The sequence below is a fragment of the Rana temporaria genome, chromosome 2 (genome assembly GCF_905171775.1).
Source record: "Rana temporaria chromosome 2, aRanTem1.1, whole genome shotgun sequence".
Taxonomy (NCBI): Eukaryota; Metazoa; Chordata; class Amphibia; order Anura; family Ranidae; genus Rana; species Rana temporaria.
Window position 1 is genome coordinate 532,370,273 of NC_053490.1, and position 13,498 is coordinate 532,383,770.

Here is a 13,498-nt window from a genome sequence, read left to right on the forward strand (position 1 = left end):
TATTTTCGAAATTCTGATTTATGGAAATTTGGATTTTGAATTTTTCGAAATTCGAATAAAAATCAAAGATGACAAATTCGAAATTTATAAAAAAACTTTGAAATTGTAATTCAAAAATCTAAAGTTCGAAAATCTAAAATGAGAAATTTCCGAATTTCACAATTTCCGAAAAGGTTTTCTTCCATTCGGAAAAGCTGAGTTAGGCTTACCGGTAACTCCTTTTCTGAGAGTCTTCCAGGACAGCCCATGAGACCTAGGGCTCCTCCTACCAGGACAGGAAACACGTTAACCCCCACCAGATAAAAGGGCGGTCCTCCAGGCCCCATGCCAGTCTTCTCGAGAACCGTAGGACTACCCTGAAAAACATATGCATTAATAACACATAACTTCCATACAACAAAACCGGGTGGGAATCCGGCTGTCCTGGAAGACTCTCAGAAAAGGAGTTACCGGTAAGCCTAACTCAGCTTTTCTCTCAAGCGTCTTCCAGGACAGCCCATGAGACGATGAGCCAGAACTTACCAGTCTAGGGTGGGACAACTGCCTGAAGGACCTTTCGACCAAACGCCTGTTCTTGAGCGGATAGCAGATCCAGGCGATAATGTTTAATAAAGGTCGAATAACTGGACCATGTGGCAGCTTTACAGATTTGTTCTGGTGAAGCACCAGCCCTCTCGGCCCAAGATGCAGCCAAAGCTCTTGTTGAATGTGCTGTAACAAAAGGTGTAGGAACTTCTCTGATTTTATAGGATTCTGAGATGGCCTGCTTAATCCATCTAGCCAATGTGGCTTTAGATGCACCTTTACCTTTGTGTGTACCTGAAAAAAGGACAAATAAAGCGTCTGTCTTCCTGAAGACCTTGGTGACCTCCAAATATGCAAGAAGGGTTCTTCTTACATCTAAAAAACGAAATTTCTTTTCCTGATCACCCTGTGGTGAACTACAAAAGGATGGCAGTACAATGTCTTGTGATCTGTGAAATGTACTAGCTACCTTAGGCAAAAAACCTGGATCAGTTTTCAATACAACTCGATCCTCAAAAATCGTGAGGAAAGGCTCCCTCACTGATAAGGCCTGTAACTCGCTTACTCTACGAGCTGAGGTAATAGCTACTAAAAAAATAGTTTTTAAGGTAAGTAATTTAACAGAAATATCCTCTAAAGGCTCAAAGGGAAACTCTACCAGAGTTTGAAGTACCAGGGACAGGTCCCAAGTTGGACAACTTCTTACCACTACTGGCCTGGCCCTTGAAATGGATTTAAAGAATCTAGCTACCATGGGATTTTCCAAAAGAGAAAACTGGAGGAAAACGCTGATAGCTGCCGCCTGTACCTTTAAGGTACTAACTGAAAGACCCTTGTCGACACCCTCTTGAAAAAATTCCAAAATAGAAGGAACATCATGCGTTGATCTTTGGTTTTCAGACAACCATGAATTAAACTTTTTCCAAACTTTGGAATAAATGGCTCTAGTGACTGGTTTTCTGCAATTTACCAAGGTTCTAATCACCTTGTCAGAAAACCCCTGAGCCTTCAGTATCTTCTCTTCAGATACCAAGCTGTCAAGCTTAATGAAACCACCTGTGGGTGTGACACTGGACCCTGCGACAGCAAGTCCTCTCTGTTCTGAAGTCTCAGTGGAGGCTCCGAGACCAGAGACTGTAGCAGGGAAAACCATGGCCTCTTGGGCCAGAAGGGGGCGATCAGAATAAGATCTGTTTCTTCTAGGAGAAACTTCCGGAGCACTTCCGGAATGAGTCTGATTGGCGGAAAGGCGTAGCAGAGGTTGAAGGGCCACGGATTCGCCAGGGCATCTATCCCCAGTGATCGATCCTCTGGGTTTAGAGAAAAGAACTCCTCTGTCTTGCGGTTGTCCTGATTTGCGAACAGATCCGCTTCGGGACAACCCCATTTGTTGGTGATCTCCAAAAAGACTTCTGGATGAAGTGACCAATTGTCTCGCTCCACCCTGTGGCGACTGAGGTAGTCTGCCAAACTGTTTTGCGTCCCCTTCAGGTGCACTGCTGAAATTGAGCCTAGATTTACTTCTGCCCAAGACAAAATTTTTTGTGCAATTCCTTGAAGAATCCTGACCTCCGATTGAAAAGCTTGCAGGGCTCTTTGCACCGCTAGCAGCTCCCTCTGGTTCGATGAGGCTCTTGCTTCCTTCAAGGACCATTTCCCCTGTGCGACCTGGTCTTTGAGGTGGGCTCCCCACCCCCAGGCACTTGCGTCCGTCGTGATCCTCTTGGATATCGAGATGGACCAAGGCAGGCCTTTTGTTAGGTGCAGATTTTTCCTCCACCACCACAAACTTCTCTTTACCTTGGTCGGTAACCAAACTTTTGACTCTAGGGACCTGGCGTCCCCGTCCCAATTTTCCAGAAGGAATCTCTGCAATGGTCTCTGATGGAACCTTGCCCATGGTACCGCAGGGAAACACGAGGTCATGAGACCTACCGTCCTTGAAATTTCCCTCAGCGAGACCAACTGATTGGTCTGTAAGGCTGACACTGCTTGCACCATCTTGGAGACCTTCTCCTCTGGGAGGAAAACTTTTTGGACTACTGAGCAAAAGTCGTAACCCAGGTACTTCACCTTCTGGGCTGGATCTAGGGAAGACTTTTCCCTGTTTATTAACCAGCCCAGGGATTGAAGGAAGTCGAGTACAGTCTGAAGATCTGCTAGTAATTTCTGGCGGGATTCTGCCACTATTAATAGATCGTCCAGGTAAGGGATGATAGTTATCGCCTTTAATCTTAGTGGAGCCAGCGCCTCCCCCAATACCTTTGTGAAGATACGAGGGGAGGAGTATAGACCGAAGGGGAGGGCCTGAAACTGGAAGTGCCTGATTTCCGATCCCATCTTTACTGCTATTCTCAGGAATCTCTGGAAAGCCGGATGGATTGGGACATGTAGGTAAGCATCCCTGAGGTCCAACGTGGCCATAAAACAGTTTGGGTAAAGCAGATTCTTGATAGAGAAGACTGTCTCCATCCTGAAGTGTTTGTATCGGATCGATCGATTTAGAGACCGAAGATTCAGAATGAGCCGATACTTCCCTGACGGCTTTCTGATGACAAAAATGTGGGAATAAAACCCTTTGTTCTGATCTGACCGAGGAACCGGAATCAGGACCTTCTGGTCTAACAACTCTCCTACTTGGAGACCCAGAGCTCTTGCTTTCTCCCGATCTTTGGGAGGAGATGTGATCAAGAGTCGTTCTGGTGGCCGACAGGAAAACTCTAGCCTGTATCCATTTGCCACCAGATCCAGAATGAAGGGACTTGAGGTGACGGTTGCCCATTGTGGGAGAAAGGCCCTCAGTCTTCCCCCCACTGGCAGATGTTGGTCATTGTGGCTTGGCGGGCTGCTGAGGTGTGTTAAACAACACACCTCCTCTCCCTTTGCCTTTGTACCCGGACCAATGTTTTTTGGGCCTATTTGTGGTGACCGGGGAGGGTGAGTCCCACGGCCACACACATGCGCTTGATGGTTAGCTACTTGGTTCTTGGGGCTAGGAGCCCAGGGTCAGGTGGTATTAACCCTTAGTGAGGGCCAGATGGTATTAACCCTCTCTGTCACGTGACGCCACTGTAGTCTTGGTATACCCCGGGAAACTACAGCTCCAGGGGCCTCCGTATCCCCGCTAGTTAGGATGGTAATAATACAGTCCACAACAGGGGGTTAAAACAACAAAGGCTTTACTGGCATGAAGGCAGGTGTCAAAATCTTCACAGCTTTAAACAGAGTGTCAAAATGTTCTGCAGGCAGTCTCTGGATCACACAGCTGATAATGCTTGAGCTTAGTTGATCATATACTGTATATACTCGGCTGCAAAAGCCGGATAGCAATTCAGGGCCTATGCTTAACTAGGCTGAAAAATAGATACACTTACTGAAGTGTCTGTAGACTTGAGGCTTTTCGCCGGAATAACGGATTGATCTGATAAATGAGCTGAAGTACTGGTTCTGTAATGTTTAGGGATACTCCACTCTTTGCTGTATTTTATCCTGGAGGCTTCAGGCCTGCAATGCTTCTCTGACTGTGTGTTGCTCTGCCAGGAACTGATGGAAGCATTAGACTGGCTTAAACAGGAAGTACAATCCCTTATAAGGGCCTGATGAGGCTGAAGCTCATTGGTTGAGAGCTGTGGATCATAGAGACTGCCTTGTAGGATAACATAACACAATAAGGTCTTATCTAGCATTTAATCCTCCTGACTCTAATACACTGACTTAACATGAGATGGTTGACTAAACCTCTTAAAGCTATACACACCTAATAAACGTATTATCAACCATAACAGTATATAAATCACATCATAACTATCTGAGTCCCTGCAGGGGAGATCCCACAAGCCGAGGGCCTCAATCTGACAGGGACTACAACAAATACCTGTACTGGGACACCACAAACCCCACCACTAAACAGAAGTCGTCCTCGACGATTAAGGCACTGACGGATTGAGGAATGAGGTGACCTTGGGGCCACTAGAAGTCCTGAGGCATTTGTACACCAATGTCCGTTCCAGGTTCTTTGGGAAAAAATAAACATATAAGAACAGGATCATATTATAAGTCCTGAGGCATTATACACATAAATGTCCCTTGCAGGCTTATTAGATAAGTGAGATCATTATTTTGTGCAGGGTAAGTGGTTATCTGGGTCCCAGACAGAATACATACCTGTTAAACGTTATCACTCAGTTTTGAACAGTATATTATTGTTAGATCACACTTTTAAGACTGAACAGGTTTTGGATTGGGCTGCCGGAGGCTTTCTACCCAATGCCTTGGCTACTGGGGCCCTTAGGCTATTAGCTCTTCTCCCCAGAACACACTTTAATATTTGCTAGACATTTTTATTCTATGCCTGAAGTACACAATTAGACATTTCTTAGAGGATACCCTTTTTCTTTTTGTAGTGCTTAAGTGAGGGATAGGAGACTTACTGGCCAGGTATGTTCCTATACACTAAATAAGGTAAGTAGGTAACTAGTGACATATTAGTTAGTAATGATGTATACTTGAGATGTATACTAACTGAGGTGTATGTAGTCTATCTACATATATTGTAGGTATAATTAATGGATTAATCCCTATATCTTGCTGGGGGATATCCGAAATTAGGTCTGGCGGATCTACGCAACACCATTTCTGAGTTTTCTGGAGCACTGTTTTCTCCTTGAACACTTGCTTCTTCTGGACTGACAGCTGCACCTTCATCTTGGACAATGAGGGCCAGTGATGGCTCTTGACTTATGGAGCTTTCTCCCACATTAGAAGGTTCTGATGGGACTGCAGCAGGTGAGCGGATGGCTGGAGTAAACTCTGGAGCTTCTGGTGCCAAGACTGAGGTTGATGGAATGGAACTGATTGGCACATAACCAAAGAAGACGTTTTGGTCAGAAGGAAAGAGAGGATCATCTTCGAACATCAGGAGTGGCCTCTCAGGCTCAACTGGCTTGGTGGGCCGCACTTGTGCTGGCTGAACTGGAGGTGGAAGACTTGGTGGTGCAGAAGGAGGCACCAACACAGGCAGGTTCCCTTTGTGACACAGCTTGATCCGGTTTCGGTGGACAACTTGTGGTTCATATCCGGCTTTTTGAACTGAGTAGACATCAGAGTCCGGGTAAGGGATGGAAATCACTGTGTATGGTTCAGTTTCCCAAAGGGAGTCCAACTTATGGGTTCTAGGATGCTTCTTCAGCCAGACTTTATCACCAACTTGCAACGGCTGGGCAGAGGCATGGCGGTTGTAGTCCTGTTGCTGCCTATAGTGTGCCTCGCCCATCTTTTTGTTGACTATCTCTCTCGCTTCCTGAATCCTTTTCTGATGTTCCGAGACCCACTCCGAAGAGGCTTGGGGGGAGTGGTTGAAAGGTGCTTGAAGTCCAAAGACCCTGTCTTTAGGCAGTTGACCGTGTCGGCCCATCATGAGGTAAAATGGAGTATAACCAGTGGAACAGTGGATGGTATTGTTGTAGATTTCCAACAATTCGGGCATTAGTTGAGGCCACTCTTCAGGTCGGGATACAGAAGCCGCTCTCAGCATGTGGATAAACACCTGGTTGATCCTCTCGCAGAGTCCATTCCCTTGCGGATGATAGGCAGTGGTCCTGAGTTTCTTACAAGCATGGAACTGGCACAATTCTTGAAACAGTTGGGCCTCAAAGGCCGGACCTCGGTCGGACAAGGCAGTTTCAGGACATCCAAGTATCTGTACCCAATGGGTGTAGAACATCTGGGCTGTTGTTTTGGCTGTTAAGTCTTTGACTGGCACAACCACTACCCACTTGGAATAGTGATCCACCATGGTGAGAGCATATGAATACCCGGACCGGGTAGGTGACAGCTTGACATGATCCAAGGCGACCAATTGGTTGGGCCTCTCGCTCTGAATGGAATGGAGAGGTGCCCGCGCATTCTTGCGACCATTCTTGGTGATATTGCAGACTGCACACTCACTGCACCACTTTTCAACGTCGCTCCTCATTCTAATCCAGTAGAACCGGCGTCGGATGGTGGCTTCTGTTTTATGGACCCCAAAGTGTCCTGACTGGTCGTGGTAGGCATTCAATACCATGGCGGCATCTCTCCGAGGGATCAGAATTTGGTGTAGCCTTTCACCCGACACTGGGTCCAAGAAGTTCCTGTACACCATTCCTTTGTGCACAAATAGTCTTTTCCTCTGACGCCACAATCGCTTCAATTCGTAGTCATTCTGGCCCCGTCGCAACCGGGGAGGTACCCTCCTGGTCAATAAATACTCCTGCAGATCTCCCATAGTCTGACTTTCTTCCTGTAGGGTCCTCCAGGTATACAGGTCTTCCTGGATTGCTTTAGACCCAGATTCACTCCCCTCGCAGGTGACGACCACATCCTGATTCACAAATCTTTGATAGAAGGGAGGCATCTCCACATCTTCCCACTTGTCCTCCACTGGGGGATCTTCGCCAGGAGCCATGCGTGATAGCACATCCGCATTAATATTAGACTTGCCACTTCGGTACTTGATAGAGAAGTCATAGTTGGCCAGTCTGGAGGCCCATCTTTGCTCAAGGGCACCTAGTTTAGCGGTGTTCAGGTGAGCCAGGGGGTTGTTATCGGTGTAGACCGTGAATGAGGTGGCTGACAAATAGTCCTTAAATTTTTCGGTGACTGCCCACACGAGGGCCAGGAGCTCTAACTTGAAGGAACTGTAGTTAGAATCATTCTTCTCAGCCCCTCGCAGATTCCGGCTGGCGTAAGCTATCACCCTCTCTTGTTTTCCCTGCATCTGGGACAACACTGCCCCGAGTCCTTCAAAGCTGGCATCTGTATACAGTCGGAAAGGCTGAGTATAATCCGGATAGGCCAGGATGGGAGGCTCTGTCAATAGATGTTTTAGAGCCTGGAAGGCCACCTCTTGCTCTTTGGCCCATTCCACAGGCAGCTTGCCATTATAGTTCCCCTTCGCCGTGCCTCGCAGGAGAGAGGTCAATGGCTCGGCAATTTGTGCAAAATGAGGAATAAAGCGGCGGTAATATCCTGAAAATCCTAAGAAGCTCCGAATATCCTTAACGGTGCGTGGGATAGGCCAATTCTTGACAACTTCGACTTTAGCTGGATCAGGTTGGACCCCTTCGGCACTGACGACGTGGCCCAGGTAATGTACTTGTGGCTTGAGTAGGTGGCACTTGGAGGGTTTGACTTTCAGACCATGCTGGATCAGTACTTGGAAGACGTCGGACAGGTGAGTCAAATGTTCCTGATAGGATTTGGAATACACAATCACGTCATCCAGATAGAGTAGGACACTCTGGAAGTTAAGGTGTCCCAGACATCTCTCCATCAGCCGTTGAAAGGTAGCTGGGGCATTGCACAGCCCAAAGGGCATACTTTTAAATTCGAAAAGACCCATGGGGGTGACAAAGGCTGTTTTCTCCCTGTCTTCGACGGCCATGGGCACCTGCCAGTATCCGCTGGTCAGATCCAATGTAGAGAAGTAGGCCGCAGAACCCAACGCGGTGAGTGACTCCTCAATCCGGGGGAGAGGGTATGCGTCTTTATGGGTGATGTCGTTCAACTTCCTGTAATCAACACAGAAACGGATGGTCCCATCCTTCTTCTTAACTAACACCATGGGTGCTGCCCAGGGACTCTGGCTCTCTTGTATTACATCTGCCTCCTTCATGTCGGTTAACAGTTTCTTGACGGTTTGGTACATGCCTGGTGCCACAGGCCGATGCCTTTCCTTGATGGGGGGTTTGTCGCCGGTCAGGATTCGATGCTTAATCATGGAGGTTTTTTCCAAAATCGGTTGGGTGTTTGCTGAAGGCACTCTGGCACTCCTTCACCACCTCGATGACCCCTTCGACTTGTTCTGGTGGGGTGAGAGATCCTCCTATTTGCAGTTGGCGCCACCAAGGTTCTGGAGAATTTTCGGTAGCCCCTGACACGGTTTGGGCACTCAGCTGTTGGGCCGCCTTCCGTGAAGAGAGTATGTCACTGGAGTCCAAGAAAACAAGTTGGGCCACTGGAGTGTACTTTGGTAGGGTGGTGAATACGCCGGACAAATTAACTAGGCAGACTGGGACCCGTCCATTCACCACCGTCACTAGGCTCCTTGCAGCTCGGACCAAAGGAAAATCTTCAGATTGTATGGGCTCCAGTAAGGCCTGATAGTCCTGATTCCTTACACCAGGGCGCGCCCGACACCACAAAATTGTCTCTGTGTTCGGCTGCAGGGTCACGGGCCTCATGTCTTGGATCCGAACTTTACCGATTTCTCCTCTCCGGTTCGCAAACTTCTGTTCTGCTTTTAGAATTTTGAGATGGTGTTGCGCAGTCCAGGGCTGTCTTTTCCATTGGGCACGCTGGGCAGTTGCCCGGGGGCCCCACTTGCCTGGGGGGCCCCCATCGGCTGCCCAGCGACCCCAGTAAAAAATGGTGGAGAGCAGCGGGTCAGAACTGTAGACTCTGGGGGACTCCTGCAGACTCTGATGTAAGAGGAAACTCTGAGCAGGCTGGGTTATAGTAACCTAACCTTCATGTCAATGAAGACATTTGTAAAACTGTAATTGTAGGTACTTTTTTTTGCAGTGCCAGTAAAAAAAATGTGGTTCTGCCCGTAAATTTCATGATTTTTGTCAGTAAATTCTCATGCACGATTGTGTAGACAGGGCCCCAGTGCACTGTATTGCCCGGGGGCCTATAATGCTCTTAAGATGCCACTGGCGCAGTCCTCTGACCTGAGGAAGACATGTGGGGGAGAGAGGCATGCAAGGCATCCAAAATATCACTGAAGCAATGTCTCATTATATTCATCCCCAATATAAACTCTGTGGCCCCTGGTACCGTGACATTAGTGACAATTATACCTTGACCTCTAAGTGTGTGACCTCTCAGCTGAATAGTGGGCTCCCAGTACCCATGTCTGGGAATTGGTTTCCCGTCCCCTGCCAGGACACTAAAATCCATATCATCTGGTTCACACAATGAATCGACATTCCAGTACCTATAGAATAGGCCCTTAGAGATGGTAGACACCTGCGAGCCTGTATCAATCAGGGCCTGCAGTTGGACACCATCTATGGTAACATTTACATAGGGGCAGGATGCAATGTATAAGGACTGTCCTGAGTATATTGGCTCTTCTGCTGGACCTGTGATTCGTTTTCCTGAGGGCCGGTCCTCGACCTCAGGGGACGCCCGTTTAAAGCCCAGCATTGCATCTTCCAATGACCGGGTTTGTCACAGAAATCACAGTAAGGCCTACTAGATGGTCCCGAGCGAGGCCCGCTATAACGGGGAGGAGGGGCAGGAGTAGGTCTCTTAGTCTCTGGAGGCTCTCTAAGTACCCGAGTGGTGTGATTAGCCAACTCCTTTACCACTTGGGTAAGCTGGGCAATATCTTGTCTAACCTCTTGAATCTCAGTAATTGTAGTGGAGGCCGGGGGGACAGCCACGGGTGCGGGGGCTGGTGGTAACAGTGGTGCAGGGCACGCCGCCGCACCCATGGGTTCCGTTTTAGGGTCAGGATGCTCCTCGGGGCTTGCCCCCTGCTCTATAACTTGAAGGGCTAGGCGCTTAAAGGCAGAAAAATACATATTGGGGTTCTGTACAGCTAACATCTTTAATTGCGCCTTGTCCCATTTATTTTAGACCCCTTCTATGAATCTATCCATCAATAGTTTGTTACCCTGGTCAGGGGTGATATTGTCCAGTTTCTGGACTGCCTCCAGGGCATTCTGCAAGGCTACTGCATATGCCCTTAGTGTTTCCCCCGGCTTTTGTCGCCTCTCGTACAGCCTGAGGCGGACCTCTGAGGGTGAGTGGGACTCAAATACCTGATGTAATCCCTCGAAGATCTGATCTACTGTAGTCTTCTCAGAAGTGGGCCAGGTACGGACTTCCTCACGTGCAGGTCCCTGCAACTGTCCCATGAGCAACAGCACCTGTTGGTTAGGGGGGAGAGAGTAGAGAGAGAAAATGCTTTGGAAGCTCTCCTGGAAATCCTTGAGGGAAAAGGGATCCCCTCTGTAGTTAGGCAACACAGGCTTCCCCAGGTAGAAGGGGGGGGCCCCACTGTCATGACGTCGTACTGGAGGTGATCCCGGAGGGGTAGCTTGTGCAGGAGCCGCAAGAGGATCTGGTACATCACCTGCATCTGGTGATCTTGGGGCTGACATGTTGTAGCCTTGTTTGAGTGCGCTGTCACTTTAAGAAACTGTGAGAACGCTGTCTTTGAGTGCGCTGTCACTTTAAGAAACTTTGAGTGCGCTGTCACTTTAAGAAACTTTGAGAGCGCTGTCTTTGAGTGCGATGTCGTTGAGTGCGATGTCGTTGAGTGCGATGTCGTTGAGTGCGATGTCGTTGAGTGCGATGTCGTTGAGTGCGATGTCTTTGAGTGCGTTGTCTTTGAGTGCGACGTCTTTGAGTGCGCTGTCTTTTATTGCCAGACACGTTGCTATGGCTGCGCCCGGCAACTTCTTTTTTTTTTTTTTGGTCCGGTCAGCAATTGTTTCCTCCGTGCAACACAGAGTGGATTCTCTAGTTCCGGCTTGCACACTGAAGAGGCGTCACCGCTGGGGCTTGACTGGGCGGAGCTGCGACCGCTCCCGCGCGCAGGAAATGCTGGAAACAATTTAACCCCTTCAGGTACAGACTTTCTCCACTTAACAATGGCAGCTAACAGTCTTTCCTTCACCTCCCCCACCACTTGTATATGCGCCTCGCTGAGTAAATTACTTTCAATGACACAGTTCAGATTCTGGGGGGGGGGGGGGGGGGGGAGGACTTGCTTTAGTGGCTGAATGGTTAAGGCGTACACCCGTATCCTGTTCGTGACGCCAGAAAACTATGTGGTGACCGGGGAGGGTGAGTCCCACGGCCACACACATGCGCTTGATGGTTAGCTACTTGGTTCTTGGGGCTAGGAGCCCAGGGTCAGGTGGTATTAACCCTTAGTGAGGGCCAGATGGTATTAACCCTCTCTGTCACGTGACGCCACTGTAGTCTTGGTATACCCCGGGAAACTACAGCTCCAGGGGCCTCCGTATCCCCGCTAGTTAAGATGGTAATAATACAGTCCACAACAGGGGGTTAAAACAACAAAGGCTTTACTGGCATGAAGGCAGGTGTCAAAATCTTCACAGCTTTAAACAGAGTGTCAAAATGTTCTGCAGGCAGTCTCTGGATCACACAGCTGATAATGCTTGAGCTTAGTTGATCATATACTGTATATACTCGGCTGCAAAAGCCGGATAGTAATTCAGGGCCTATGCTTAACTAGGCTGAAAAATAGATACACTTACTGGAGTGTCTGTAGACTTGAGGCTTTTCGCCGGAATAACGGATTGATCTGATAAATGAGCTGAAGTACTGGTTCTGTAATGTTTAGGGATACTCCACTCTTTGCTGTATTTTATCCTGGAGGCTTCAGGCCTGCAATGCTTCTCTGACTGTGTGTTGCTCTGCCAGGAACTGAGGGAAGCATTAGACTGGCTTAAACAGGAAGTACAATCCCTTATAAGGGCCTGATGAGGCTGAAGCTCATTGGTTGAGAGCTGTGGATCATAGAGACTGCCTTGTAGGATAACATAACACAATAAGGTCTTATCTAGCATTTAATCCTCCTGACTCTAATACACTGACTTAACATGAGATGGTTGACTAAACCTCTTAAAGCTATACACACCTAATAAACGTATTATCAACCATAACAGTATATAAATCACATCATAACTATCTGAGTCCCTGCAGGGGAGATCCCACAAGCCGAGGGCCTCAATCTGACAGGGACTACAACAAATACCTGTACTGGGACACCACATATTGTCCTTTTCTTTAGGACCTTGTTGCCATGGCAAGCCTTTATTTTGGCCACGAAAAAACTTTCTTCCCGTCTGCTTTTTCTTTTCTGGAAAGGCCTTTTTCCTATCGGCCGTACGTTCCAGTGCCTCCTGCAAACCTGGGCCAAAAAGATGATCCCCGTTTAGGGGAAGCCCACATAATCGTAATTTAGATGCTGCATCCCCAGACCATGTTTTAAGCCAAATGCTTCTTCTGGCTGAGTTCACTAAAGCTAAAGTTCTGGCTGTCATTCTTACTGATTCCGCAGACGAATCTGCCAGAAAACCCACGGCACTAAAAAGGAGAGGAAAGGATTTTAAAATCTCTTCCCTAGAAGTACCAGCTAAAAGATGAGTTTGGATTTGTGTAAGCCATTCCTCCAGATTTCTGGCTACACAAGTAGAGGCCAGAGCTGGTTTGAGATTCCCCATAGCTGAATCCCAAGCTCTATGAAGAAGGACATCACATTTTTTTGTCCATAGGATCCTTAAGCGTACCCATGTCATCAAACGCCAGGTCCGAATTTTTTGAAACTTTTGAAAGAGGAGCGTCTAACTTTGGGTTCTTATTCCACGGTAGCGCTGCATCCTCATCAAATGGAAACCTTCTTTTTAGGTTACCGGAAAAGAAAGGTTTTCTCTCTGGACTCTCCCACTCCAGTTTGATCGTATTAAGGAGGGAATCGTGCACTGGAAAGTTTTTACTTTTCTTTTTGTGCAAACCTTTGTACATAAGGTCATGCTTAGACATTTGTACCTCCTCCTCCTCCATTTCAAGGGTGGTATAGATGGCTTTTAACAAATTATCCACATCTTCCAGAGACAATTTGAACCTTGAGCCCTTAGAGGATACTCTATCCCTGGGCTCTGTATCTGACCCTGAGTCTTCCTGAGAAGAATGGGTAGATTTGGCTTCAGCCTCAGAGTCTTCACTCTCTACGCTCACCTGCGGGGTGCTAACCACTGAAGCCTTTCTTTTTGAAGATGTACCCTGTTGGGGAACCTGCATTTTGTCAATTAACTCCCTAAATGAGCCAAAGGTAGAAGCAAGCTCATCCCTGACCGAAGTCAACATTTTTTGACATGAGGTCACTGGGTCATCCTTCACTAAACCATCTATACAAGTGCGGCAAACTGCTTTTCCCCAAGTGGAACTCAGT

General features: G+C 47.9%; 1 protein-coding gene across 1 annotated transcript; it reads right to left on the bottom strand.

The window, feature by feature from the left end:
- Window positions 1-250: 250 nt before the first annotated feature.
- Window positions 251-2,067, bottom strand: LOC120928056. Its single transcript, XM_040339134.1, has 2 exons — window positions 523-2,067; window positions 251-356 (listed from the first exon to the last, which is right to left on the bottom strand). The coding sequence occupies exon 1, from the start codon at window positions 1,910-1,912 to the stop codon at window positions 527-529; it is 1,386 nt and encodes a 461-aa protein (XP_040195068.1). The 5' UTR covers window positions 1,913-2,067; the 3' UTR covers window positions 251-356; window positions 523-526.
- Window positions 2,068-13,498: the final 11,431 nt, after the last annotated feature.